Source organism: Drosophila mauritiana, chromosome 2R (assembly GCF_004382145.1).
Source record: "Drosophila mauritiana strain mau12 chromosome 2R, ASM438214v1, whole genome shotgun sequence".
Taxonomy (NCBI): Eukaryota; Metazoa; Arthropoda; class Insecta; order Diptera; family Drosophilidae; genus Drosophila; species Drosophila mauritiana.
The window spans coordinates 15,253,072-15,280,832 of NC_046668.1; the positions used below are offsets into that span (position 1 = coordinate 15,253,072).

At 42.9% G+C, this 27,761-nt stretch overlaps 7 protein-coding genes across 9 annotated transcripts; 6 read left to right on the plus strand and 1 right to left on the minus strand.

Annotated features, from left to right (window-relative positions):
• The first annotated feature begins 455 nt into the window (after positions 1-455).
• On the plus strand, positions 456-1,364 carry LOC117137907 (probable elongation factor 1-beta). Its single transcript, XM_033299652.1, has 2 exons — positions 456-632; positions 723-1,364. The coding sequence occupies exons 1-2, from the start codon at positions 553-555 to the stop codon at positions 1,309-1,311; spliced, it is 669 nt and encodes a 222-aa protein (XP_033155543.1). The 5' UTR covers positions 456-552; the 3' UTR covers positions 1,312-1,364.
• Positions 1,365-1,600: 236 nt separating this feature from the next.
• Positions 1,601-4,034, plus strand: LOC117137906 (lysozyme). The gene is made up of 3 exons (XM_033299651.1): positions 1,601-1,811; positions 3,504-3,674; positions 3,746-4,034. Exons 1-3 carry the CDS (start codon positions 1,730-1,732, stop codon positions 3,976-3,978), a joined length of 486 nt encoding a protein of 161 aa, XP_033155542.1. The 5' UTR covers positions 1,601-1,729; the 3' UTR covers positions 3,979-4,034.
• A 614-nt stretch (positions 4,035-4,648) lies between these two features.
• LOC117136920 (lysozyme) lies at positions 4,649-5,306 on the plus strand. The gene is made up of 2 exons (XM_033298056.1): positions 4,649-4,776; positions 4,835-5,306. The coding sequence occupies exons 1-2, from the start codon at positions 4,707-4,709 to the stop codon at positions 5,248-5,250; spliced, it is 486 nt and encodes a 161-aa protein (XP_033153947.1). The 5' UTR covers positions 4,649-4,706; the 3' UTR covers positions 5,251-5,306.
• A 100-nt stretch (positions 5,307-5,406) lies between these two features.
• LOC117136921 (lysozyme 2) lies at positions 5,407-6,143 on the plus strand. The gene is made up of 2 exons (XM_033298057.1): positions 5,407-5,725; positions 5,792-6,143. Exons 1-2 carry the CDS (start codon positions 5,482-5,484, stop codon positions 6,025-6,027), a joined length of 480 nt encoding a protein of 159 aa, XP_033153948.1. The 5' UTR covers positions 5,407-5,481; the 3' UTR covers positions 6,028-6,143.
• Positions 6,144-6,181: 38 nt separating this feature from the next.
• Positions 6,182-7,201, plus strand: LOC117136919 (lysozyme). Its single transcript, XM_033298055.1, has 3 exons — positions 6,182-6,265; positions 6,610-6,786; positions 6,844-7,201. Exons 1-3 carry the CDS (start codon positions 6,208-6,210, stop codon positions 7,098-7,100), a joined length of 492 nt encoding a protein of 163 aa, XP_033153946.1. The 5' UTR covers positions 6,182-6,207; the 3' UTR covers positions 7,101-7,201.
• A 57-nt stretch (positions 7,202-7,258) lies between these two features.
• LOC117136917 (chromatin-remodeling ATPase INO80) lies at positions 7,259-27,667 on the minus strand. 3 transcript variants are annotated; one of them, XM_033298050.1, is made up of 6 exons: positions 27,586-27,667; positions 26,167-26,746; positions 9,391-10,424; positions 8,898-9,319; positions 8,719-8,810; positions 7,259-8,360 (listed from the first exon to the last, which is right to left on the minus strand). In XM_033298050.1, the coding sequence occupies exons 2-6, from the start codon at positions 26,314-26,316 to the stop codon at positions 8,235-8,237; spliced, it is 1,824 nt and encodes a 607-aa protein (XP_033153941.1). In that variant the 5' UTR covers positions 26,317-26,746; positions 27,586-27,667; the 3' UTR covers positions 7,259-8,234. The 3 variants fall into 3 exon arrangements, with proteins under 3 accessions (XP_033153941.1, XP_033153943.1, XP_033153942.1); XM_033298052.1 differs by having other exon boundaries at positions 26,167-26,675; positions 27,586-27,665; XM_033298051.1 differs by having other exon boundaries at positions 26,167-26,675; positions 26,916-27,659.
• LOC117136918 (pancreatic lipase-related protein 2) lies at positions 13,063-16,997 on the plus strand. Its single transcript, XM_033298053.1, has 6 exons — positions 13,063-13,350; positions 15,316-15,415; positions 15,499-15,653; positions 15,729-16,199; positions 16,342-16,498; positions 16,556-16,997. The coding sequence occupies exons 1-6, from the start codon at positions 13,299-13,301 to the stop codon at positions 16,788-16,790; spliced, it is 1,170 nt and encodes a 389-aa protein (XP_033153944.1). The 5' UTR covers positions 13,063-13,298; the 3' UTR covers positions 16,791-16,997.
• Positions 27,668-27,761: the final 94 nt, after the last annotated feature.

The window sequence follows — 27,761 nt, forward strand, 5'->3', positions numbered from 1 at the left end:
TTTGAGTCCGCGCTTTTGGTATAATTGTGTTAAATTTTATATTAAATGACTTATTTAAATTTATTTGAAAATGAAGGGTGTACTCAAATTATATGACATTCAAACTCTATTTCTATTAAGCCTTAGGTCTCTATTTGTGTGAATTTGCTCAATGAAATGTAAATTATCTTCACAAGTTTCAAAGTAGAAGCATAAAATATGTATATATAGAAATATCAAACGTAATTGTTTGGCCATAAAATTTAGCTACCTTAATAAGGTATTAATTATATATTGTTTTCTTATATTAATTATCCGTATGTTTTATTAAAAATAAAATACAAATAAACGTTACAAGTTTATTTTTATGTATGGTATATTTGAACGATATTTATTTACATTGCGAGTCACCCTGTGTTACGACTGCTTGAAATACTAGAAGTCAGTATTCATCACATCTTTAAAGACCTGTTCCCGCGAAGGTCACTCTGTTCTTCTTTCGTCGGCAACGTTGCGCAGAGCACGGCTACAGATTTGTTAAACGCGAATTTACCCCACAAAAACGCATTTAAAATGGCTTTCGGTGATGTGACCACCCCGCAGGGACTGAAGGAGCTGAACGCCTTCCTGGCCGACAACAGCTACATCAGCGGGTAAGCACGCGTTATTAAATGTGAGGTTATGTACGACCTCACCACGTCGGCAGACGTACTGATCGAATAATTTTCTACCCATTTCTGTAGATATACTCCCAGCAAGGCCGATCTGTCCGTGTTCGATGCTCTGGGCAAGGCCCCCTCCGCCGACAATGTGAATGTGGCCCGCTGGTACCGCCACATCGCCTCCTTCGATGCCGCTGAGCGCGCCGCCTGGTCGGGTACTCCTCTGCCACAGTTGGCCGGTGGAAAGCCCACTGTGGCTGCTGCTGCCAAGCCCGCCGCCGACGATGACGACGATGTGGATCTATTCGGATCCGACGATGAGGAGGACGAGGAGGCCGAGCGCATCAAGCAGGAGCGAGTTGCCGCTTACGCCGCCAAGAAGTCCAAGAAACCCGCCCTCATTGCCAAGTCGTCGGTGCTCCTTGATGTCAAGCCCTGGGATGACGAGACCGACATGAAGGAGATGGAGAACCATGTCCGCACCATCGAAATGGACGGTCTGCTGTGGGGCGCCTCCAAACTGGTCCCAGTCGGCTATGGCATCAACAAGTTGCAGATCATGTGCGTCATTGAGGACGACAAGGTGTCCATCGATTTGCTGCAGGAGAAGATCGAGGAGTTCGAGGACTTCGTACAGTCTGTCGACATTGCTGCCTTCAACAAGATCTAAACATCTGAGATTCTTATATTAACAATAAACTTGAGCAAAGCGAACTACGCAAATATAGTTGTCTTCATATTTAAATGAAATATGATAATTCAGATTGTAAAAACACATCAGTTATATTGAAATAATGATTAAGATACTTTAAATTTTCACCAAAAAGTATACTTTTATAATTGGTAAAAATCATTAATCTCTTAAGCTGGCTTGCCGGCTCTCTCAAGTTCTCAGCTTAAGTCTTCCGTTTTGAAGCTTTTGCCGAGCTTTTGTCAACAAAAAAGGGAAGCTCGTAGCACTTTCAGCTCAGTTGATCGGGCAGCTCGATAGAGTTCGGTTGTTTACAGATAGATAGTTGTGATACTGTTGAGCGACTTTTCAATTGCATTTGCAAACAAATATTTTTCGGACACAAGTACTGCTTATAATGGCTGCCAACAAATTGTGCTGCACTTTGGCTATTGGCGCTCTTTTGTGCCTGGGATTCGCGGCCCTCATTCAAGCTCAGGGTGAGTTAAATACATCGAAAACCATATATTTACATTATATAGCCGAGAACATTTCCGTTCTTGTTATTGTTCGCGGGACGTATTTGTTACGCATTTGCTGAGATTTGCTTTTAACACGAAATATACAAATACCTGATCGTCTGCATTCATTAACATTAATTAGCAATTGTATAGATATTTGTGTCTTTTGTTCTGCGCCAAGACATGTTTCGTTCTTGAGCGGATTTCCCAGATATATTTATCCATCCATCGTGTTTGTCGCGATTTGCATACGACAAGTAACTGGAGGTTGACAAACGTCCATTTAAACTCGGAGATTTCTGATTGGTTTCAGATTCCATAATCGAACATCTATCATCTAAAACACGGGCAGTTGACATCGTTAGTTTTCAATAACGCATCATTGCCATTGAAATTACTTCCGATTAGTATACATCCATTACATTGGCGGAAATTAATTGGTATTAAGTTTGAAAATCTATTAATCGTTGGCAGTTATTTGAGGTGAGCTCTTTGCTTCTCTGTTTAATAAACTAATTGTCTAAATGGTAAATTAGCGCAAATCAAGTCGTTAACTTTGCATTATTCGTGAAAAGGATGTAGTTTTACTGGAGATTTCCCCGAATCCGCAACAGCATTTTGCAGTGCACATCGTTATTCTCCATTGTTTAGACCTCAAAAATCCCACTTTCGTGACAATTTGCTGCGTGTGGGTTATCTCTGGGTTAGGAAAACCCCGTGAAAAGGTGTTTATATAAACTAAAATATGCACTGATATCAAATGTTATAGAAAGGTGGGAATAGATAAAACGTTTTTAGTATTGACCCAATTTTTATGCCTTTGAAGATTACTTTGCATAGGTCACTGAACTTAGAAACCTCCGAGTTTTGCTCGTGTGTTGGTGTGGGTGAGCCAGAAGGCTAGATGACATGCTGTGCTTCACGCTTCTTTCGATCTTTTCGCATTGGCAAAATGCCGATACTCGTTAAAAATACAAAATTTAATTACAAGAACAAGGTCTTGATAACGCCGATTAATTGACTCATCCTCGCCTACGGGCTGCCGGATTTTGTTCTACGGAGATGCTTCAATGTTTCCACTGAAAGTTGCAAAACTAGTTCGGTACAAAATGGGATGGGAACGTGAGGCCGATGGATTTCAGGTTCATGGGCGTGCAAGCAACGGAATTGCTTTTCGTTTCTTGGATATATTTTATAATTTTATTGAATTTTTAAAACTTAACCTGCGCGCACCGGGAAAACACAGATAACATTCTAGGATTAGTTTTAGTACCTGTTTCATTGAAAGTTATCTTGCACGGAAATCTCTTCCGTTGGAATTTATAATAATTAATGTATGCATTTTAAAAGAATTGGTTACAAGTTTAAGATAAATATATAAACCAATTTGCTTAACTGGAATTTTCGTCTAATTAGTTTCCTACTTCATTTTTCTGTGAGCTGTTAAAATTCCACAGTCTTCAACTTGTTATAACTCTCAAAAATTCAAAACATTACCAAATGCTCTGAATAAAGCGATGACATGATCTGAGCAAAAATGTGTGACACAATTCGAGTTTTGCTCTCGCATTGCTAACGCTCTTTTCAGGCTAATCTTAAAAGAAATAAAATAAAATTGAACTGAACTGATTTGATTTGACTTGATTTGAATGATCTTTAAACCCGAAACAGATAAGCCGGTGACTGATGTGTGCCTGGGATGCATCTGCGAGGCCATCAGTGGATGTAACCAGACACGTTACTGCGGCGGCGGAGTCTGCGGCCTGTTTCGCATCACCTGGGCATATTGGGCCGACGGCGGCAAGCTGACCTTGGGCAACGAGAGTCCCCAGTCGGAGGATGGTGAGTGTCCCATCCATTACCCCATGCAATAAACCTTATCATACATCTGGTGCACATTAATCTCGCTGCAGCCTATGCCAACTGCGTGAACGATCCCTACTGCGCGGCCAACACGATCCAGAATTACATGACCAAGTTCGGCCAGGACTGCAATGGAGACAACGCCATCGATTGCTACGACTTCGCTGCCATCCACAAGCTGGGCGGCTATGGGTGCAAGGGCGAGCTGAGCTACCAGTACCAGACGCAGCTGACCAACTGCCTCAATTCGTTCCAGCAGATCGATGTGCGCTCTAGCAAATAAACCCATTAACTTGCTAAATTTATGTTGTAATTAAATTTAAATAATGTAATAATTAATTATTTATGGCAATGCATTTGAATTCGATTCAGAATAAATGACAATACAAGCAAATATTTTTATACTTTTAAGTGCTTCACACATGTTTCATATATTAAGTGAAGCATTTAAAATGAACAACAAATATGGACCTTGTAATGAATTTTACTTCATTGGTAGGATTATTCGTGTAAAATACATTTTACATTCCTTGCTTACTTACATATTTTCTACATTTTAGCTTGAAAGACAGCAAAATTAAACTAGTCTTTAACACACGCTTTAAAATGTTTAGAAGTCGCAATGTAGCATACTTTTTGTTGTGAGTTTTAAAAATAACAATTTACTTGTAAGCTATAAACAAAAACAAAAGAAAATAGGTTTTCTCTATTCCCTAATGAAACTTAGTTTGACCTCTGTTTTCAACTCACTAAGTTTAAAAGTAAAATCAACGCATTAATTAATATATTCAATTATCGGTTATGATTTTAATAGTTTTAACTAGGAGTCAGTGAGTGGGGGTATGCGGTAAAACTATTCTTAACACTTTGTGTGGATGCGCCCTATAAACCGGTATTACCCGCTAGATTGGCGTATTTACCGGGTGAGTACTCAGTCCATGGGAATCGCTAGAACCATTTGCAGTTTCAGGGGCAGAGGTATTGGATGTTATTACTTTAACCTGCCGGAAAATGCGAGTTTTCCTGCTATATTCTATATATCTGCTGCTGGTGTTGTCGCCATCATTGGTTCAAGGCCAAGGTACGTTTTTTGGTAAAAAAAATATGTGTGCTATATGTTCAAACAATTGTATAAACAGGTCATGTGCTGGATAAGCCCGTAACGGAGCTGTGTCTCACCTGCATTTGTGAGGCCATCAGTGGCTGCAATGCCACAGCGATTTGCACCAGTCCAGAAAAGGGAACCTGCGGCATATTCCGCATCACCTGGGGATACTGGGTGGATGCTGGCAAGCTGACGGTTAATGGAGAGCATCCCGATTCGGAGAAGGCCTTCATCAACTGCGCCAATGATCCGCACTGTGCCGCCGACTTGGTGCAAAACTATATGAAGAAGTTCAATCAGGATTGCAACGATGATGGCGAGATGGATTGCCACGACTATGCTCGAATCCATAAACTGGGAGCTTATGGCTGCCAAGCGGATATGCCCTACAAATTCCAGAGCGTGTTCGAGGAGTGCATCGAGAAGTACGAGGATGAGGGATTTCAGTAAATAAAATATAAACATTATATATACATATATGTCAATAAACTTAATATTTTTATTTACACGGGGATCACCGCTGATTGGAAACCAGATCGGTGCATTTCCTATAACTGAAATTAGTCACCTTCGATGGCGCTCATTTTCGATAATAAAAACCAGTAGTTACTGCTGAAATCGTTTCAGTGGTTGAACAATCGCGAAAGGCATCGAATCGGAAGTGAATACACAACTCGAGCTATGCATAGTGCACATATAGTATTTTTTGTACTGGGGCTCACAGTTGGTGGCAATTGGGTGCAAGCCGACGTCCAAAAACCCATCACGGAACAATGCCTGATCTGTATGTGTGAGGCATTGAGTGGCTGCAACGCGACGGCTGTGTGCGTGAATGGGGCATGCGGCATATTCAGGATCACCTGGGATCAGTGGGTGGACTCAGGCCGATTGACCATACCCGGTGACTCGCCATTGACGGATAGTTGTAAGAACTAGAGATTTTCTGTCAATTTAGTGCATTTACTTACCTTTGAATTTGCAATATACACAGCTTTTACCAACTGCGCCAACGATCCGTATTGTGCAGCCGATACTTTGCAGAGTTATATGGTGAAGTACGGACAGGATTGCAATGATGATCAGATGGAAAACTGTTACGATTATGGTGCTATTCACTACATGGGTCCCTTTAACTGCAAGGCGGATATGCCCTACACCTACGAGAGCATTTTCAAACGATGTTTGAGGAACGCCATGCGGGATGACAAGCGTCAGAAGTCCAGCTAATCTAGTATTTAGCAACTAACTTATGAGGAAGAGTCGGTGTAATTTATGTGCGAATAACTTATAGCTAATATAGGCGTTAATTTCGATTAATAAACTAGTGGCTTGGAGTCAACTGAGATCAGTTGTTTGGTCAACACGGCACTTGCAGGTCGGGTTCTCGATCGGATTCAAAGCTCAGTTATGCTTCGATTGCTAGTTTGTTTGTGGCTACTGGTGTACAGTGGTTCCAGCTATGAGGGTAAGTGCTACCCACCTACACAAGCCATCAATCCCGTAGCATTTGTACCTTATTACCACTGTGTTACGTAGTTGAGAGTGCTCTATAATTATGGTAATCCATCTGGGTTCGCTGTAAACCAAAGCCAGTTTATAGGAATAGCTTTATACTATAAAGCCGGCTGTAACATCCGCCCATTTCAACTTTTCTCGTACACTGAATATAATTTATATGATATAATTCCATAATATAATACTAATTTGATATTTAAAAGATCTGCTTAAGATAAATCACATTTTTTGTATTAAAGTATCTCTTTTTTGAAATAAGTATATATTGATTAGTATTTTTTTCTGTGTATTTAGTGCCAAACAAACCCGTCACGGAAGATTGCCTAGACTGTCTGTGCGAAACAATGAGTGGCTGCAATGCATCCGCAATTTGCGTAAATGGGGCCTGCGGTATATTCCGGATCACTTGGGGCTACTGGGTGGAGGCGGGCAAACTAACTTTGCCCACGGATACAGCTCTCTCCGAAGACGGTATGTTCAGGATATCCGAGTTATAGATCCATTTGAATTCCACTGTCCTTTTCTCAGCCTTTACGAACTGCGTTAATCAGCCCCACTGTGCAGCGAATACGGTGCAGAATTATATGTTCAAGCATGGCCAGGATTGCAATGGAGATGAGCACATCGATTGCCTGGATTTCGGAGCACTCCACAAACTAGGCAATCTGAAGTGCCAGGAAGAGTTGCCGTACATCTTTGCCAAGGTCTTCAATCGATGTTTGAAATCCAAGGAGCGAAAGGCGGAGGAAAAGATCATCCAGGAGCAGGAAACGGTTTCAACATAATTGATTCTTTATTGGGTTTCATCGTTCCCCACATTTCGGGGATATCTTTGTCTGTTTTTAAAACAATCCTGTTAACACATATACACGTACATACATCGAAACATTGCTTATGTTTGCGTTTGAACAGTTTCCAATATAGTTATGGATTCTATAGATTTAGTTACAGATACAGATATATATATAATATATATATAGAGGGGTATATGAAAACTACTTTAATATGCTCTCCCTTTTTGTAATTTGTTAGTCAACATGTTAACATACTGGTAGTACATAGTTATTAATTTATTCAGATTCTGGCTTACGTTTGCTAAAGCTTGGCTCTAACATTGGTTTGCCTTTCAGTGGTCATGGTTCTATATCTCGAGATGAGGTTCTCTCTATTAAGGGGTATTCTGTTTGGTAGTCTAGTATTCGGAAACTTGAAAGTAAAAAGGACTATTACGGATATTTTCATCAGAATCTGTTCAATTGAAATTGTTTCAACAACCTTTTGAATTGGTAATGGATTCATGATGAGACTGAAAGACTGAGGCAATGTCGAACGAAAGGCAGCAATATCATCCTATTCTTATCATATCTCTAGACGGTGAAGAGTTATGAAAGTGGGCAGTGAACGTAATGACAACTAAGTGGAAGTTTCTGCTTACAACTATGAATAATATGAAAGCAAAATATTAGTGAAAAAATCAGTGCTTGCCAAAGGTTTATCATTCAAATACAAATGTTTGGCATAGTTTTTCTTCGGAACTAAAAGCATTAAATGCCAAAAACGCCCACAGAAAAGTAATTATGCAGACACAAGTACAATGAAGGTGATTTCAATATCAGGAGTCTACAGTGAATTCTTCTTTTAAGAAACTATTTTTAAATATTTGGCTTCTCTATTTTCTATTTCGAGTAAAAAATGATGGAAATGATTGAGGCCTAACTGACAAATTACGTTCATAAAATTACAATCAAGCTCGATTCATGCGGGGGGGTGTTGAGGTGTGTGAGTTGGAGGTCTGATTCCATCCGATCCTATCTGGCTCTTGATATAGTACGGTTACACGGGTACTTGGTGATGGTCTTACATGGCTAGAATTGCAACTGGAAATATGCGTTTTTGTTGGCTAATTGGGTGCCCTCCCCTCACTTCTTGCTGTTCCCATCGTTGGCCAACAGCAGCTCCTTGGCCTCCTTCTTGCCCCGCTTCTTCTCCTCCTTGGCGTGCAGCTTGGCCAGACGCTCCTCCTCCTTGGCCAGTCGCTTTTCCTCCTGCAAAATTGAGAGTGAATAACTTGGCTTGCATTTGCATGCAGTGGAAATCATAAACAAGAAAATCGGAATTGCCGGCGCTTTATGAGCCAGCCGTGCTCATAAGTTTGGAAATTTATGCTTTGCCGGCACAAAAGGTTCAGCATTTCCCCGCCAATTTCCCTAAGCCCTTTCGCCCGCGATTAATGAAAAACTTTTCCAAAACAGTTGGTAAAAAGAAAAAAGGGGAACGAGGCCAATTACAAACAATGCAAATATGCACAGGCTGGTTCAGAAAGTCTTAAGGGTGGGGGAAAACAATGCATCCTGCTAACAAAAAGGAACGGGGGTTCACCGGATTCTCTGCAATTTCACCCACCTTTCTGGCTTCCTTCTCAGCCTTCAGCTTGAGCTTTTCCTCCTTTTTCTTGCGCTCAACAGACTCGTTCTTCTTATTGTCAGCCTTCTCTCCTGGAATTTAAAGTTTTTAAAACGAGTTTTATATCATAATCAGATGAAGATGATTTTCGATATTAAAACCACTTATTTGAAACTCACTCTGATTGCTGGCGGCGGAGAAAAGCGGAAAACTGCGACTGGAAGAGCTTGACGAGGGTTTCGGATTACTAGCCGATCCAGCTCCAGTTGATCCTGAATTGGTGGCAGAACATCCAGCTGAGGCTCTCGAACAGCCTGCTCCTTGTGGAGTCGACTTGGAGGCAGTACCAGTGGCTTTCCCTTGCGGAACAGAAGCTGGCGGCTTTTTGTCCTTGGGCATCACGTAAGCGTTTTTCGGCAGCGAGTTCTTCGAGGTCAGTGGGCAGATCTTTGCCCCGCCCGCCTTCAAAGGGGGCGGGGCCAGTGCGGAGCAGCTCAGCTGGATGTTCATCGGACTGGGGCGACGTGGCGGAGGCGACGATCCGGATTCACGCAGCAACGGAGCCAGTTCATGGGCACTGGACTTTGTATAAGTGGAGTAACTGCAAGGAGAGATCGATAACCATTTATTTCATATATATTCATATTTTACGGTAGGTAGCACTACACCCACCGAAATCTGGGATTGCTGACGTGCACGGGAGAAGGATGCGGCACTTTGGCCGGACTGCGGAACTCCTTGATCGGCGGCAGGCGGTTCTGGATGTCCATCAGACGGTTCTTTACATGCCTTCGGCCAGGATACGTATGCGTAGGCGTCATCATTCCACTGGGTATACTACCGTTTCCGCCCACTCCTCCTCCCCCACTTCCGCTCGACGATGAACCGGAGATGGGTGTGGAGGAGCTATTGGTGAGCGTGTGGAGCGGTTTTCTTGGCACGGCACCGGAGCAACCAATGGGACACCCACCATGATGCGAATGTGAAGTTCCATTTTCCCGCGGTGAGAGGGAACTGCCCGATGATCCCGATGGAGTGGGTGAGGCCAGACTATGACTGTGATGGTGGGTGGTGGGCGATGGCGGTGCCAGGTGATTGGAGCTGGAAGCCACGGCCGGCGAGGCCGGTGAGCAGGGACCGTTGCTCGATATGGAAGACGTCTTGGAGTAGTGCGAATAGCCGGAGGCCGATGAAGCCGCCGATCCCGTCGAGCTCATCGAGTACAGGCTGTCCGACTGGGAGACTCGAGCATGGGCTGATCCTCGGGCGGCGTAATGATGCGGGTGGTGCCGTCCCACCGCCGACTTGTGCAGCGTGGGCTGGTGGAACGAGTGGTGCCCGCTGTGCGCATCGTTCATCGAGTAGGAGCTGGCCGAGGGTACCACACCGCCGGCGGCCACTCCGGCGGAGGCCCAACTCTTGGCGCCCATCGAGTAGCTGCTGGCCGACTCCTGGATTCGCCAAGTTCCCGAGGACGAGGTCAGACGATTGACCCGCGCTCGGCAAATGACGCAGCGCAGGGGCAACAGGCGTTGGGCCACCGCACTCTGAATGGTCTTCACAAAGCAGCGGCGGCAGACGACGCGGTGGCCACATGGCGAGGTCTGCATGGTGGCCCGGGCATTGATGCAGATCACACACTCGTCCTCTTGGGAGGTTGGAGGATCCGGCTCGCTCTCCTCCTCCAGTTTACTCAGTAGTTTGTCCTGGAAGGGGAAATGAAATTAAGCCCTCAAGTAGTCTTTTAACTAGCGTCTCGAAATTGGTTATAATTGTTAGCCATAAAGTATGCAAGTTTTTCCATTAAATGCAGTATAGTTTAAAGTTTATAAAATATTCAATCCCAAGAAAACTGGTAATCTATTTCGTTTAAATTTAAAGATTCATAAAGATAAATTTATTCTTTAATATTTTTGTTATTAAGTAGGAGTAGTGATAAAAGTAACGCTTCTTGTCTGCGGTAACAAAAATTGTTTGCAGCTGCTGTTTAAGTTAGTGATCATAAGGAATTTGTTAAACTTAATGACTTAATGCAAGTGCTAAATGAACATTCACTTTTTGTTTTAATTATCTGAAAGTTTATGGAGACAAAAGTGATCTAAGTCGTCCTAAATGAGGAAAGTTTAATAATAATACCTGCTTAAGTTCGGCATTCTTTTAAGTTGAGTGAAGTAATTTTTAATTTTTACCAGAACATACATACTGCATGAATTAGTCTAATAAACATGTAATTGATTAAATTTTAATTGGTCTTTGAAGTTTTACTGTAACCGTGATAACTTTTAAAATCATAAAACTCCTAAAGTAACTGTTCAGATATTGATCGACCAAGTTTATTGGGTCAGTTGCTGATTAGGTGTAAATTATGGCAGCTTATTGTCAAGCATTTTGCCCAGAAGCTATTTCACAGATCCATAAAAATTAGGCAAAGTATTACCCATGGAACAAGACCTTTTCATTGCCTTACGGTCTGATTTCATATCGAATTAGCAAGTGATTATGCAAATTTATGATGAGCTGAGCTCGCTAAGATCGTATCTCCATATCTTAATATCTGCATAGACGCCTTCTGAGGTCAGTTTGGGTGCTCGACCTCAGTCTGAGAGATGATCGTTAAACATATGATACTTGTTATTGATTTCGAATCTTTCCATTTATAAGAACCGCGCATTGTTGACCATCCCCTCGGGTAATTAATTTTGTGATTCAGCAGCTTTTTAAGCGCTGATTGAATGAACTGGTTAACGATCGCATTAAGCTATTAATAGTTACTATGGCTATTTTTGGGAACTGCTCCCTTTGTTCGATTCCAAATTTATTTATTATTTGCAAGCCGACGGCTGGCCAAGGCTTTATGAAGTTGTAAAATTATTCTCATAGTCTTTTTTTTTGCACAACTGCGGGTGTAAGTACGGCTAATTAGTTTGCTCTTGATTTAGAACCTAGAATACATGGCTAAGTATATTTCCTTGACTGTGTGGCTTTGAGGTTGAGCCCTTGCACTTGATGGCTTTTCAATGTCACATCGAAAGCCGTGCAAATGGTTCGCCATCGAAGGTATCTGCGGTTTAATTGCATATATGCGAGGTAGGTATACATTTAATTGGAATTTCGTGGCTTTGCAAGCAATGGCAAATCAATCAAGTGTTCGATTGGCAACCACAAATGTCCAAAGAATCTTTATGCAATTATCTCCTGCCATCTGTATCAACAGCTGAGGGATTTACGGTTGACTGGTCATCGCTTTGGCTACCATGACAAGCTGTCATGACAAAGATTTCAATGGCTTTGTACCTTTCGGACTTAAGTTAAATATTCACGCTGTACGTAATGTAATAGTATTTTAAAACATTGCGTAGAAACATATATTTCTTTACTTTAATTAGCATTGAATGTTTGTTATGATATACCCTTTAAGCCACCACTGAATTCAACGTATTTATCGACAGCCGAGAGACGTTGGCGAAAAAAGCCGCGAAATCGCACGCCCACAAATTATGTGATCGAAGTTCGAATGCTCTGACTATGCTAAGATAATCAAGATCTTCCATTTCATTTTAAACCTTGCATATATATATATTTGGAGTGATTGATGAATAAATCAGCGCCATACTAATTGATCTGCACAAACTACAGGGTTTCGATCCACAAAGAATGGGTCAGATAAAATTAAATACGACTAAAAGGAGTGGCTGTCCTTCGTTAATTTTAATAACTATTTATTGGGATCATTTAAATTAGTTAAAACTGTTAGTTAAAAATAAGTTCTCCCACTAGAGAAAAAGAATGTAGTTCATTTCATGTTAGTTGGAATTTAAGCCGCAAAAATGTAACGGCATATTCTTCATTGCTTATACCAACGACTTAAGCGATTTGTCTTAATTCAAGATGTATCTGCCCCTTTGTAGCTGTCGGAGGTTGGATGCGATCGAGAGGCGATAAGTGAATTGAAACGGAAAGTCTCATCTGGTCAAGGTGAGCTGCCTGTCAGATGGATCCGGCTGAACTTTTGAATTGCCTTTTCCCCCGGCTAAGATCACTTGGGTGGGCCGCTCATTGCGAATGCCCGGCATGAAATGGGTGGCGGTGGGTGGGTGTTGGACGCACGACGATCAGGAAACCGAAAACTATTTTACGATCTCGGCCGGCTTTTGCATGCCTGATTAACTCATTTAAATACGGAACGCATTATAGCTTACAGGCGCGCTAAAGTTTGCTGCCTGAGTCTTTCGTTTTAGGGCCGCGCAAATTCTGTTTATCAGATTGCCGGCGAAGGAAGCAGAGACGTCAGCAGCGCCGTCGACTGAGACAGAGAGTATAGCTCGACAGATCGGGAGTTGCGATCGTTCAGTCAGTATTGGCAGCTCGTTGAGAACAGAGCGTTTTCTTTATCGATCGTAGTCGTGATTTGTTTAGCTAAGCCAGGCAAAGAAATACATAAACAAATGCGGAAACCGATTTGAATGTTAATTTTCGCGTACGAAAGTGAATTGGAATTGTACGCCCAAATTCGGCGGTTCATTGAACGCAAGCCGTCGCAGAACTTGAACTAATATTTAAACTAATTTATTATATTTGCCATGGTGTTACCCACTGCCTCGACATTATGCAATGTATTTACATTTCTGCTGGGTAAGCTGAGACATCGCCGTGGAGTGGAAACTTAGGCTGAAACCGAAAGTGGCATCTATTAGCATTGATTCTGCCTCAATGTCAGCTGGAAAATCGTGTCCCAAGTGGGCGGTTGGGGCGTAACTATGCACATAAGTTCAAGGCGGAACGGCTTGTAAGCCAAACAAGCTAACGTCTTTGTTGATACGCGCACTCAAAAGATTCAATTGTTGACCATCGGCAATATTTGACTTGGGGTAGGTCAGCTTGGATGGCCAGTGAGCTGTGAAAGAAGGTTGTCAAAAAAAAAAAACGAAGGGTTGGGCTCAAAGGAGATAGTTACTATCCAAACAAATCATCAATATATATCAGACTTGTGTAGTCTTCCTCTTTATGTTCGCTATTATATAGATCATTATAGTCTTGCATAGTTCTTTACGCTATTCTTAATGACGTGAACCACACCGTTTTCAATGTCAGGCGGGGAATCACTTGGCTAGAATCATAAAGCCGGTACCCGTAAAGTTCTTAGTGCAACCATAACGAGCACCATGGCTTAAAGCTGCTAATTAAGTGCCAGCCACACGTACATTTAAATTAAAGCCAGCAGTGCGATAATTAAAAAAAAGAAATACAAATTAAATGCACGGCATGACGTCGCGAAACAACGTGGAAACAAAGCCAATCCAAGCAAAACAAAGAAGACGAAAAGTATTATTAAGTGGCTATATCAGCAACAACTATGAAACATTCCTCATAAATAAGCGCGACAAACTCTTCCGCTCTGTACAAAAAAAATATATATATGAATGCAGACCCCACATTTACATAAATAAAAGATATTTAAGCTACATTCATAATATTTGGAGTACGATTAAAGCCACGAAAGGCACTACAAAAGCGAATGGGAAACACTCTAACTTTAAATTGATTATTAATGTTTTCTAATGTTTATAATAACCATGCACCTAAATAATATTATTTTAACCATCAGAATAATCCTAACCTATTTATTATATTTATTTAAATAAGCATGCTTCGATGATATATACTTTCTTAGCTTAAAGAACATATTTCCAAGTAACTTATTAAATTTAGGAATTAATTACTATTAGAAACCCAGGGTAGGAAGATCATTCCCAAGTTGATATGGTTTTTTATTGAGCAAAACGGAAGGTGATAAGTGGACGGAATCGCAAATGAGTCCGGCAGTGAGTAAGGTCAACGTCATTGTTAGTTGGCATCTAATCAAGTGTATTATCCGTATGCATTCGCAGCTGACGATAAGAATGTGTAGCAAAACAGAGAGTGCGAAAAAGCCGTCATTGACATCCCAATGTGGTTGACCCACTGGCGGTGGTGCTGCCACTTTAGGACACCACCCACTCGCGAATCGATCTGATTAAGCACTTGGCCGTGTGAACATCGAAAACCTGATGGAAATGAAAACTTGTTTTCATTTTGCCCCCGCTGCTACGTAACACGCGGCGTATGCGTCACGTGCTGCCTTGTGGCTACTGCCACTTGTGTTTTTTTTTTTTTTGTTGGCCCCACAAAACATGCCATTCCACTCGATTTCATTTACTCCCTCCAAGTTCACGGCCAAGTTGGTCTTCGTTAGGCCAGTTTCGATTTCTTTGCTACTGTTTTTGTTTGGCTTTTGGTTTTCATCTTTGTTATTACTGTTTTTGATTGTTATGTTATGGCGGCGGCTACCTGGCAGTTGGACGCGTTGCCAGTGGGTTAATGAAGCTAATGAATCAATTAGTTTTGTATTCCAAGCTCTAAACAAATTGGCTGGCGCTTGCCACTTGACAAATTCGATTTCCGCCTTTATTTCGTGGCGATGTTGTAAGAAGTTGCAGAGCAATTTGCTTACAAACATTTAGTTAATTGGTTTCCTCTCAGTGAGTCTTTTGACAAAATAACTTCTTATTTCTTTAATTATTTCCTATTTTGATTGTGTATTTTTTCTGTATATCCCAGCTGGTTCGCCAATTTTCTACAGCGCCGCTCCGCGTGGATCCTGCTCCACTTGCTGTGCCATTAAAGAGCGCGAGGACATAAAGTTCATGCTGTACACCAGGTAAGCAAGCAGCGACCCATCTTCATTTCATCCCAGCTCATGCATATTGAGGGGCCATCAAAAATGGGTCCACCTTTTTGCAGCCGGAACCGCAATTCCGCACAACTGCTCCACCTGAGCGACGATGCCCGGCTGGCACAGAGCAATTTCAATTTCAATTACCCGCTGGCCATCTATCTGCACGGCTTCTCGGAATCGGCCACCGGCGAACGGCAGAGCAGCCAGGAGCTAAAGGACGGTGAGTGGGGACTTCCTGCCACCTCGACCAAAAAAATGTATACCCTGTCCATCTTCATTTCGATTTCCCCGGCAGCGTTTCTCAGGAGGGGCAACTACAATGTCATCCTCATCGACTGGAGCGCGATGACAGCGGTGCCCTGGTACTCGAATGCCGTGGAGAATCTGCCGGTGTCGGGTCGCTATTTGGCCAGGTTCCTGCGATTCCTGGTGGACAAGGGTTACCCAGCGAAGTACATCCACTTGATTGGCTTCAGTCTGGGCGCCGAGGTGGCTGGTTTTGCGGGCAAGCAGCTGCAGGAGTGGGGAATCAAGCTGCCCAGGATAACGGCTCTCGATCCAGCTCTTCCGCTTTTCGAGGGCAACAGCTCCAATCGCCGCTTGAGTCCCAGCGACGCTAGGTTCGTGGATGTCATCCACACCGATGGTGGCCTTCTGGGCAATCCAGCGCCCATGGGTCATGCGGACTTCTATCCGAATGGGGGACGACCACTGCAGCCGGGTTGCGCCAAACAGAATATTGCCCATAACTGGCTGGGAATTATTGGTGAGCATTAGTCACACATAAAGAAAGAGGTTTAGAGGAAAAAAAATATTTTGATATTTTATTATTAGCACTTTGGCAAAAACTTTCCGGTTAAACATTTTTAAATGATTCTTACAGCTAATTGCTCCATTTTCCTTTGCAGTTGGCTGCAGTCACCAGCGTGCCTGGGAATACTTCGTGGAGAGCATAGCCCAGCCTCGAGGTTTTCCCGCCCAACGTTGCGAGCCCTCCGAAATGTTCGGCATCTGCCGTGAACCAGGAGGCCGGCCCGCCTTCATGGGCATGGGGGCGGATCCCAGGTGAGTAGTTGGAAATCGCTCAATCTCAGCAAATCCATCTGATAACGCTGGATACAGGATTCGTGGCAAATTCTATCTGGATACGAACGATGCCAAGCCGTTTGGGAGGAACAGCCGGGCGAGGGCAATTGTCTCTCTGGCTCCTCGGCTGCCTATTGCCTACAAATTGCCACCTAATGCCACCAGACAGCCATCTGTCAGTCGGTGGGCCATTGGCCAAAAAGAGCAGGACGACGAGGACGAGGACAACAACGCGCTGAGCAACAACATTGACAGGTTCTCACTGACGTGATGGAATTTGCACGGTTCTCGAAGGATACGGGCAAGGGTAATTTCCCACACCCAAGAGTGTCCTTCGGCATCGGATGAGATTTATGTGGGCTGCTATGTTGCATTCGTGGGCAACAGTTCTTGTGATCTTTATTTTAAGTATTTCTAGCACGTAATCAGGGCATTTGTAAGCCGTTAAATAAATATCCCTAAGTATAAATAGTTTAAACGAGGGAGGTTTTATGATAGCAAAGGAAATTGGAAAGGATACTCAAAGGTACTTTTCATCATGACTTTGCAGATGGTGCTAAGAGCCAATATAAAAAGATTGAACTTGCAATTGTCCTAAGGTATTGCTGATATAAAAAGTCAAGAGATGATGATTTTTTATATTTTTCATCTCAGTAATTTGAACAATAAGCTCCACATTCTCCCCTCTTAACACATCTTTAAAAATTCAGGTAGCAACACGACCATCAGCAGAGCCTTCGTCATTCCGAAAAAAAATTAAAAAAAAGGGCAGCGGAGGCTCAATTTGCACATTTTTGGCCGTGACTCATCATGACAATCGCTCTAAAAGGCAAGTAATTTAATTTAGTTGGCCCAGACCCTCAGTAAAATACACCCCTGCCGAGCCGAGGGACATGCAAAGTGGATACGCCTATGACGCAAGGGGAAACCTTAGAAAGAAACACCCGAAATACGAGTATACCAGCAATATATCAAGTATACGCACCGAGGACCGAGCGAAATAAAGCGAAAAAGTATTTTGCTCGAAGTTGAGCTATTGCCCGTGCAATTAAAAAGTAATTAATGAATAATGCGCGGCAAAGGAGGCGCCTCCTTCGCCCCACGGAGCGAAAATTGTTTATTAACTTGGGTTGCAGCCGCCGCCTGTAATTATGCAAGGCCTGGTGCAAAAAAAAAAACAAAAAACAAAAATAAAACAGCACTGAAAAAGAGCAACTGAAGCCATACAGGACGTGGGCCATAATGTGCAATGAATGTCGGAGCTCATTTCACGAGCCATCGCCTAACGAGCAGCGGAAGTCGCGGCAAGTTGGGGAAGTTCGGGAAGTGGAAGTTGGTGTGGCCAGCCGGAAGGGCAAATGGGGCACGACGTGGTTCGTTCGGGAACATGAAGCTTCATATGGCCGGCTGCATTAATAATGAGACAGACTTTGGGCCAACTGAATGCAGATGCAATTTCCCCATCACTCATCGCCGATACCGGTATTGCATGACCCGCCGGCTCAATGATTTGTGAGTTTTAGGTTTTTGGACCTACTGGTTCAGCTCAGGTCCCCAGTCGAGTGGCTTTTTGGGTCAACTGCAGATGGCCGAGTGCCTGTCGAATTTATATTTAATGGCCGCCAGGCCTTGATGAGCGGACACATCTAAATGGTTTTGGCTCGAATCGATAAAGAGTTGCACAATCCCTGGGGCACGGTAGCGGAAAACGCCCCGTTGAAAGTCCTTGTTATTCTGATGTTTAAGGTTTGAGTAATTGCCTGTAAAACTTAATCTGTTTTTATGACCCTATTACTGCCATTCAATTGAAATCTCTAGTTGGGGTTAGTGGTTCAAATGGGCAGTAAAAATATTCCAAATTAATCAGATATATTTCTGATTTTACTGTGCAGAACTAAATAGAAATAAAATGGATTTAAGTGATCTAAGCATATATTAACCTAATCAGAAAATAATCTCCAAAGGAGGGCATAATAAGGTGTAGAATATTTATATAAATACCATTCAATTTGCCTATTGAGCAATCAAATAAATTCACTGTGATTGTGCATTCATCAATTTCCCGTCGTAATTTCCAGCGTATTTCTATCGGACTGTCAATTATGGACATTTGCGCGGCGGGTGGCCAGGTAAAGTAGGCTAATAATAAAAAAAACACTCCTTAGCCCGGCTTAACCCCTCGTTGCCCCTGTCCCGGAATTCGCCCCTTCTATATGGCAGTTAGGCATGCCATGGAAAACCAGGCGACAACTTCGCGAGACACGTGCGAACAACTCGCTGCTGACTCACAAAAAATGTGGTGGCTAATGAGGCTCAGAAAGGAGCAGGCAGGAGCGACAAGGATAAGGGGATTACTCTGGCTTCGAGGAGGAATTCCTGGAGCTGTCAATGAGCGTTTGCTGATTGATTGAGGTTGGAATTGATTATAAATGCCGTGACTGGTCTCTATTCTTGTTTACCTTAACTTGAACACACATGTGAGTAAAAGTGGGCTCCTTTTTCGGTTAACTAAACCAGGTGGGGTCAGAACAAGGGTCTAGTTTCTAATCTTACATTGATCTAAAATGGCTATAAACATGCCATTTATAGTGGAGACAACCTATGAATGAAATAAAAGAATGGCGGGGAAAAAACCATATAAGGTTCTTAAATGTTTTGTAGAAAATGATGTATACCCACAAAAAGTACTTTCCAAGTCTAAATCATGAAAAATACTTACACTTACTAGCAGTATTAGTTCTCTATTGTTTTTCAGGGATTAAAACAAAGCAGGTGCCACACCACTTCAGGCATTTTGACACCTGAAAGTAGGTGACCTCATATAACTTGGATACCAACAACAAACACTCAGCCAGTCAAGCAATCATTCTTGCAGTTTTCGGCACCTGCAGCCTTTTTAAGGAAAGCAAAATTAATTAAATCGATACAGGACTTTCCCACTTTTCGCCCACTCTTCACAGCGATTCTGTGGGAAAGTGCTGGCATATGACTTTCCTGATGTTGATGTTTCTGTTGTTCTTCATTACTGCGCCGCTGCATTCCCCTTTTCATGCATCGATAATTGTGAAGTGGAGGCAACAATTCCATTTAGACCTGCACACGACCTACCCCATTTTCCACATTTTCCCCCTACCAACCACCAGCCACCAAGCACCACCCACATTTCCAGCCCATTCCACAGCACTTGACTGCTTTATTTGAAGCACGCTCGATGGGAAAACATTGTCATGATGCGAAATAGCATTTGTATCGGGCGTCGTTTAAGTGCCAGTGAGTTTTTTTTTTGAGTGTATATATGTGCTGCCGCTAAGTGAATTTATTGCATTTAATATGTTTTCCGTGTCACTCCTCAATGGCTGAGCATAAATCAAGCGTTTATATCGCGAAAACTTTATGGCGGCCACCAAAGAATGCTTTATGGTAGAATGGAATCTTTAAGATGTCCCACTTCTCGCCACTGGCTGCTAATTTCCGGCCACATTAAAAACCAATTATAAACCATAAAAGTCAAATCAAACAATATGTGTGTGCAGTGGTAAGGGCGGAATGTCATGTCGACAACTAATTGAGGACAGGCAATCTGCGCCAGGGCTTGTATGGGTTTCCAGGGAGCACCATGGTGCTCATCCTCCGCCGAATGCCATCAATTGTCAGGCTCTGGGCTAATTGCGAAACTCTGGCCAACACAAACAGGCAAAACACAGCCATGATTGCAGCTTCTGTGCCCGGGCCACAATAGCAACAAAAACCACAGGAGGACAGGACTCACACAGCAGCAGTACACCGAAAAAATTTGCAAGGATATGAAACTATCATACTAATTTTTGCTAAATTTAAACCTACAGAATCGTCAATAAAAATATGGTTTTTAAAATTATGAAATACCCGAATATGATTTTAAAGCACTAAGAAATGAAAACTACACAAAGTTAACATGTGTGTACTTCACTTTTTTTCTTCCTGTGCATCATAGTTGTTTGCCAACCATACAGAATTATGAGAAAAGTGTCAAATTTGCCAACTAGACTCATGTGGGCCAGGATTTGTGGGTGGTCGCAAGGTGGAAAGCTGCTGAGAGTGTAATTAGGGCTTTTAACACAAAAGTGCAAAGTGAAACCGAAGCGATGCCATTTTCGGATGGAAACTCATTGAAATCAAAATGACGGCGGTGAAGGGAAGCGGGGAGCAGTTGTGGGATGCAGTTGGACAGGTGAGTTGGCAAGGGGAGATACAGGTGTGCGGGCATATGCCTTTGAAAGTTTCCCTTTGGTTATTTATATTTCCAGGCTGCTTTCAGGGCAGCTCATGTGTGGAACAAGTTGTTTTCGTTTTTCCTCCTGGCATTCGTTGTTTTTTTGTAAGTGTTCATTGGCCGTGGTTGAATGCCCCTTCACCCTTTGCACGTTATTGAGAAGAGTTCCCAGATGAAGTGTTGGCCTGTAAAGCGATTTTTCCACGAACATGTGTGCGTGTTCATAAATCGCAGGGGATCCATTGAGTGGCGAGTATTTAGTAACTGTTGAAAGGCCATTCTTTCTGAGGAGGAGGGTGGCGCCCACAGAAACTAATGCGTTGGGCGCCATTTAAAAATAAATCTCGCATTTCAATTTATTATTTTTCAATTTATTTCGCTTTCGTTTTGGCACAAACAATAAATTTTAATTGAAATCTGGCCTTGAGCCGAAACCAAAACGCATTGCTTGGGGCTGGAGTTTTCTGTGTGTGTGTTGGTGGGTGGGTGGTTGATCGTGTGTGTGTGTGCGTGTAGTGGCAACTGTGTTGGTGCACTGGGCTCAGTTCCAATTTCGCATCCGCCTTCTGTGTTTCCCTTTTTGCAATATATTGTACTTTTTTGTTCAGCCACATTTTTCGCTGTGCCTGCCATTTTTTATTATCCTGCCTGAATTTTTGTATTTATTCTTTTTAGCATAGAACCCACTCGGCAGGGGATAAAACTTTTTGCGGGCTTATCTCGAGTGCGCCGCGTAATGAAATGTGACAATGGTCAAAGCAAAGAGTTGCGAAAATCTATGAATGTGAGCTTGTGTAAACTGCGTGGTATATTGAATAGAGTGCTCTGGCCTTAACCCATTTAACTTGTCTAAACTTAAATCAGTTCGATGTGCACAGTAGCTGAAACTTTAAATTAAATTACGCAGGACTACGAGATAGCTGTATATATTTGAATATATTAATTTAAATAACCAAAACACACACAAATTTTTTACACATTTTCCATTTTTCGCTCTGTAAATAATTACAATCCTAATGTGTGACTTGGAGAGCCTTCGAAAATAATTGCATATACATATCGTATCGCGTTCCACATCGACTGGCCACTCTAAATGCTCCAATCAATGCAATTAAGGTAAACGTCTGCGTTGGAAAACAACCCCCCCTTATAAATATACCATATACCCTGATTCCAGCTTGTCTTCTATGCACGTTTGTGTGTACAGACTATATAGTATAATGGTGCAGACATCGCGTGACCTGCGCTAATGCATGGCCGCGCCCCAAGAGACCGAGGATGGTTGGAAAATATGTCGGGGGGTGGGGGCTGGACTTGGCACAACCCTTTTTTTTCGATGCAGCACGTGATGGCCCAAGAAAATCTGGCAGCAACAAAGGGAACAACAAGCCAACCCATGGGTAAACACTAAAGTTTAATGCACTCTAATTGAGAGCGGGGAAACGGAAGTGAAGAGGCGGAAGTTCGCAGACGACAAAGGAGCACACGCTGACATTTTCGCATATAAAGTTAAATATGGCGGGCAGTCGGAGGAATAGGGGGGAACGAGGTGGGGAAAGGCGACAGCGTCGCTTGCCATTATCCTGCAGAAAGTTGCGTGTCTACTGCGACACAAAAGTTCAATTACTTCTTGGAAAGTGGGAGTCGAATAAACACCCAGCGGATATCCGGCTCCTGCATTGCGTGCCCAATTCAGGGACCTCCGCGGACCTCTTTAATGACCATTTCCCGCTAAATGGCAATGGCTCAGCGACCATCAAATTGACTAATGCCCGATCTTAATGATTTATTTCAAGTGTCCAGCCATGGAAATCGCCAGCTTGCAAAAGGGCAAGTGACCAGGTGGCACAAACAGCTTCTGATTGGCGCTGGTTCGGTGCAAGGTAAACCGATCCCAAAACGACACCCAAGGCGCTATGTCGAGCACACCGAAAGCGGGCACTCAAAATGGAATTACTTTCAAATGCTTTTTGTGTCTGATTTATGGTCAAGCGATTCCGATTCCAATTCCGGGCGGGTGGTAAAATGCAATGGCAAATATTTGCACTGACCACAAAAGAACGGCAACTGAAAGGATTATATATCAATATGGTATGTATGATATATGTATATGAAATCAAGAGGAATATGTTTAAAAAGCAACTGCACTTTATGCTGCACTATCTGTACTAAATTTATAACTTTTTGCTTTTTAGATACCGACTGTTTGTTTTAAAAAGGACAAGCAAATATTATTTTTGTCACTCTTAAAAATAAAAACAAATGAGTTTCTTGGTAAATCGTGAGCTGAGAAGGAAATTTACCTAATTCAGTGCAGACTATTCTATCCTTCCAAAAGCTACAGCCAATGCCAAGGTAACTCAAAAGGACTTGCAAGGAAAGGCAAGCCGTTGACCAAAGCCCAGGCCAAAAACCAGTGTTGGCCAAACCAACTGTTTTGGCATTTGGATGACTAAGCTGGATTCTTTTTACCAATTTTTTTTGTGTGCACGTTGCAAGTGCCAAGTCAAATTGTGCGGTCATTTATTGCTAAAGACCCACAAAGGGGCATAGAAAGAGACGGCTGCAGGGAGGTCAAGCGCCAGCTGGGTGGGAGAGAGAGCGAGAAAGGGAGAAGGTAAATGCAAAAGGACATTCGACTGCAGGAACTGCAGCAGCTAATAATCATGTATCAGCTTGCCTACATTTCAATTTAGTTTTAAACACAGAAAGGGGGAAAAATACCAGGCAAAGGGCAGAGTTTGACCTTTGCGACAAGCTGAGGATTCATTAATTTGCACCTATTTCCAATGCCACGCCAGGTGACAACTTCCGCCCGCTGTCCTTTCTGCAAAGTAAATTATAAATTTCACTTCCCATTGCCTGACCGAAAATGTCCAGTTAGAGGTCCTGGCCAGAGGTCTCGTTTCGGGGTTTTCCAGTTTCTGTGTTTTTTCGGCCTGATGTTGGATAGTCACGCGACTTCCTTCGGCGGGATGGGGCTAGTTTTGACAGCATTTCCCTTTTAACCACGAAAAGGATTGTCTGTCTGCCGGGGCACAAACCCATTACTCTATGGCTCTATTCCCCTTGCGCTCAGCTAATCAACTTGTTATATATTATGCGTATTTGCATTAATAACATATCGCGAAAGACTCGCTACTGCGCCGCGTTTTTAGGCCCGCTTCTTGCCGGTCCTCTCAGCACGGAGTAAATGACAATTTTGTCGCTGCATACTTTTGGGGATTACGAAACGACACCATGTGTGCGTGTCTCGCCTGTTTCTGTGTGAGTGTGTGTGTGTGTGCCTTTCCTTGGGTGTGTGAGTGCGGTGTCCTCTTCTCTGCGGGATTACATCGGCTTAGCTTGGCTCAGCTGGAAAACTTGCGTGGTGTGTGTGAGGTTCTTATGAGACATGTTTATGGCCAGGATCTGTAGCTTATTCGGCATAACCCTTCGAATTTCGATATAGATTCGTTAACTTTGTAATTCATACAATATCATACCGAACTGCTTATCTGTCATAATATTTTCTTAATTTTCATTGTAAAAATTTTGTTATAATTATAATATTTGTTTATATTTATTGGGACTGATAACTTTAAATACCAATCCATTTTTGCTTAGCTCATGTTTATAATGATTTTATGTTGTATATATGCGATTTTGTTATCTTGCAAAGCCAATTTTTTTAACTCCGAACCTTAAACACTTTCATACCTTTAGTTTAAAGGACCTTTCAGTATAATTAGCCCTAATTCGCAAATTAAAAATTTCCAGCCAAGGGCCATTTAATTGTGAAAGCATTTTTCGAAGGCAGTCTGGTCAGGCTTTTGTGAATTTTAATGTGGCATAAAAGCATTTTTCGTGTATTTGCCCAGTTTTGCTAATGTATCGGGCTGCTTGCTGGTGTGCGTGTGTGCTAGTGTGTGTGAGCTGCTTTTCAAGGTCGGCGTAGAGAAATTACAGTCACGCGTCAGATTTTATGCAAAACAGTTGAGCCTAGCTTAGTGCTGCCAGGACTTTTTTCCTGTTTGTGCACTTGGCAATTGTTGTTGCTGCTGCTCTCCTTATATAAGTGCCCAAGTGCGAACTAGAGTGTGCTGATGTGTGTGTAAGAGACTGAGTGTGTTTGGCAAGTGGGCGTGGCAGTCTATGGCTTTGAAAGTCATAAATTTCAAAAACAAGTCTACTAAAATCCCAAGTGAACTTAGCCTTTTGCAGTTGGCCGCGCTGCACATTTCGGTCCTGTTGCGAATGCAAATGAGTTGTGCCTTAAAACTTAATGTTCTCATACGGCGGGTATATATTTAATGATGCTGACTAATAAGAATATTAATTATTCGCTGTAAATTGGATAATTGATGCAATTACTGGCTATTTATGGCTTCCCCCAATTAATAAATACTGTATAAGACTTAATTAAATTATACAATGAAGCAACCATAATAGTTATATTTACTTTTTTATGACCAAGATCAAATTGTGTATCTCATAAGAAAGCCAAATGTTACGGCAAATGGCCCAAGAAATCTGAAATAAAAAACTTTTCTGCGACTCTGCCTCTTCTAGCTCTCTTGTACATTTTTTATTGACCCTTAAAATGCAAATAAGTTTAGGCGGACACACACATGTGAACTATCGCACAAGTTATGGCGTTTTTTATTGCCTACTTTTGCGGGCCATGACAAACCGAGCTGAGTCGGGCCTCACCTTGTTTTGATGTGTTTGATGTGTTGTGTGTGCCTTTTATTTTTATAACTATTTGCCAGCTGTAAATGTGAGAGGCCGGAGCCAAAACAAACAGGAAAAGCAGGAAGAGCGCCACTTTAAAAAGGCTCAAGAGCTGGGTAGCCCACCCATCGAACCACGCGGCTAATGATGCCTGACTTTCGTCCGCCTTTTGCCTGCTTTTGATAAACAGCCAGCGCTGTTTTCCAGTTTTCGCTTCTTTTATTGCGTTTCTTTTTATGGGTCGCAGGCGAAGTCGAAAAGCCGAAAGGACCAAACCGGAACATAAACAAAAAGCCAAGAACAACTTCTGAGGATAATGGGTCAAGTACCCTGCACTGCAATATGTTCAAAGTTTTCAAGTTTCCTCAGAGTCTCTTCATAGCATGGTGGAGTATAATGGTGCTGATGGCAGTTTTACAGATTAAGGGATTTTTTAACAGATTTTTTGGTTACTTGATTATTTTATTAAATAAGAGAGTGCATCGGATTCGTCTCATCATTTAAAAACGTAACCCTAACTTTCATTTCAAACTTTAGTGTTCTATCATCATATTTTGTTAAACGTTCTGTCTTTTTGAGAATCTCATTTTTTCGCCGGATGTGCTTCCGTGTTTCAGAAGCAACCCAACCCGTTGACGTACAGAAATGACTTTGTTTTCCGAAGCTCGCCATTTGTACTCACGATTTTATGGTGCAGCGCCGAGAGTTCGCGCTCGGTGACCCGTCGGCTGGCGGCCTCCCGGCGGCGCTGGCGGAACTGGCTGTACTTGTAGGCGAGCATGACGCCGGGCAGGGCCAGAGCCTCCAGCGGGGACTTGCGGCCGAAGGGCATCCTCCTGCGGCTCCTCACGCTCCTCGTTATCCTGCAGATGGAGGGCTGGTCCTTAGGCTTTTGCTTCGCCTTCTACTTCGGCTGAGTTAGTGGCGGCGAGTTGAGATATGGCTGCCGCCTGGTGGCTTACATACACACTTGGGACTTCTCCTTGGACTTTGACTTTCAGCAGCGTCTCATTATGTAATCACAACATGGACACGAACAACAACGCGGCACTAACAGCATTTCGCACGGCACAATTGGCACTAAAGTCGGATTGGGTTCCTTGGCGCTATCATTACACTTTTCTTTTTCCTTCGCATGCTGTTTTCGGTTTGCCCAAATTGCCGCTGATGCGCTGCAATCAATTTTGCATTCTGTAAAGGGAGTTCGATGATTGCAAATCTTGGTGCAAATGGCTTTTCGAATGTTATATTTTATTCAGACCCTAAGGGAAATTGTAAGGGTATGGGAAAATCGAAAAGGAAGAACTAAAAATTACAAACAATTACATTACAATTTCTAAAACATATAAATAATAAAAATCAGTGCCCTGGGGAGCTGCTCTCACTCGACTCCCAAAGGTGATTCTATTTTCCCTGGACAATATTTCACACCTGGCTGTCACATATCAATTTGTGAGATGAATTTCGCCAAACTTTGAGTGATATTTGTCCCCGGGGTGACACTTTAATAAAGCAAAGTGCCGCGATTTCTTCAAGATTAAATGCGGGGCATTAGTGTTATTTCAGAGCTGCGAAACCGGAATTACAGAGCCAACCCGCACAATGATCATTAATTTCAATTACACGGTGAAAAGTTGCACAAAAGCCGAATCACAGGGCTCGCAAAATTCGCGCACTGGAGGTTGGGAAAATTGGCTGGCTGATTACAGAGGATGCTTTTGGATTTATTTATGGTAAATTCTATAGTCTGATGCTCTTGGTGCTCGGGGTGAAATGGCACCGAAGCTGAAAGCTGGCCCACGTGCACTTGGGGCCAACTCAGAACGGTGAATGTCGCAGAGCAGATTCGCCAGTTTCCCACGAAACCGTCTTGGAAGCTGCGTGAGTCTGACGCAACTTCCAGGCAGAGCGATAGATGGCTCTTCCAGTGCTTTGGACACGTTTTGTTTACGCCAACTGCCCTGTGCACGAAATCAAATAAATTTGGCACGCGAATTAGGTGAGTCAGTCGACCACCAGTGGGGGGTTTTAATTGATGAGGAAAATGTTTGGGCCTGAGGCACCATGTTAAGAGACAGGCGTGCACCTTCACTCGACTCACGAAAAAATCTTGTCCTTTTCCACGTTACGTATACGCCGCGTATGCTGCCGTATCAAGCAACCTGCCCCGTAGCGCCTGCGAGTGCGACTGGCTGCAAGGATTTTCCAGAGTCACTTTTTGGGATAGTTTTCCCACTGGCTGGATGGCGCATGCGCTTTTCACCACTTGCCGGCGAC

Excerpts from the sequence above, each read along its gene's own strand:
- LOC117137907 (XM_033299652.1), top strand. The coding sequence starts at position 553 with ATGGCTTTCGGTGATGTGACCACCCCGCAGGGACTGAAGGAGCTGAAC. Across the intron at positions 633-722 it reads GACAACAGCTACATCAGCGG|ATATACTCCCAGCAAGGCCG; the intron begins GTAAGCACGCGT and ends CCATTTCTGTAG.
- LOC117137906 (XM_033299651.1), top strand. The coding sequence starts at position 1,730 with ATGGCTGCCAACAAATTGTGCTGCACTTTGGCTATTGGCGCTCTTTTG. Across the intron at positions 1,812-3,503 it reads GGCCCTCATTCAAGCTCAGG|ATAAGCCGGTGACTGATGTG; the intron begins GTGAGTTAAATA and ends AACCCGAAACAG. Across the intron at positions 3,675-3,745 it reads GAGTCCCCAGTCGGAGGATG|CCTATGCCAACTGCGTGAAC; the intron begins GTGAGTGTCCCA and ends ATCTCGCTGCAG.
- LOC117136920 (XM_033298056.1), top strand. The coding sequence starts at position 4,707 with ATGCGAGTTTTCCTGCTATATTCTATATATCTGCTGCTGGTGTTGTCG. Across the intron at positions 4,777-4,834 it reads ATCATTGGTTCAAGGCCAAG|GTCATGTGCTGGATAAGCCC; the intron begins GTACGTTTTTTG and ends TTGTATAAACAG.
- LOC117136921 (XM_033298057.1), top strand. The coding sequence starts at position 5,482 with ATGCATAGTGCACATATAGTATTTTTTGTACTGGGGCTCACAGTTGGT. Across the intron at positions 5,726-5,791 it reads CTCGCCATTGACGGATAGTT|CTTTTACCAACTGCGCCAAC; the intron begins GTAAGAACTAGA and ends CAATATACACAG.
- LOC117136919 (XM_033298055.1), top strand. The coding sequence starts at position 6,208 with ATGCTTCGATTGCTAGTTTGTTTGTGGCTACTGGTGTACAGTGGTTCC. Across the intron at positions 6,266-6,609 it reads CAGTGGTTCCAGCTATGAGG|TGCCAAACAAACCCGTCACG; the intron begins GTAAGTGCTACC and ends CTGTGTATTTAG. Across the intron at positions 6,787-6,843 it reads TACAGCTCTCTCCGAAGACG|CCTTTACGAACTGCGTTAAT; the intron begins GTATGTTCAGGA and ends TCCTTTTCTCAG.
- LOC117136918 (XM_033298053.1), top strand. The coding sequence starts at position 13,299 with ATGGTGTTACCCACTGCCTCGACATTATGCAATGTATTTACATTTCTG. Across the intron at positions 15,416-15,498 it reads AAGTTCATGCTGTACACCAG|CCGGAACCGCAATTCCGCAC; the intron begins GTAAGCAAGCAG and ends ACCTTTTTGCAG. Across the intron at positions 16,499-16,555 it reads GGCATGGGGGCGGATCCCAG|GATTCGTGGCAAATTCTATC; the intron begins GTGAGTAGTTGG and ends CGCTGGATACAG.
- LOC117136917 (XM_033298050.1), bottom strand. The coding sequence starts at position 26,316 with ATGCCCTTCGGCCGCAAGTCCCCGCTGGAGGCTCTGGCCCTGCCCGGC. Across the intron at positions 9,320-9,390 it reads GTCAGCAATCCCAGATTTCG|TTACTCCACTTATACAAAGT; the intron begins GTGGGTGTAGTG and ends CTCTCCTTGCAG. Across the intron at positions 8,361-8,718 it reads CTGAGAAGGAAGCCAGAAAG|GAGGAAAAGCGACTGGCCAA; the intron begins GTGGGTGAAATT and ends TCAATTTTGCAG.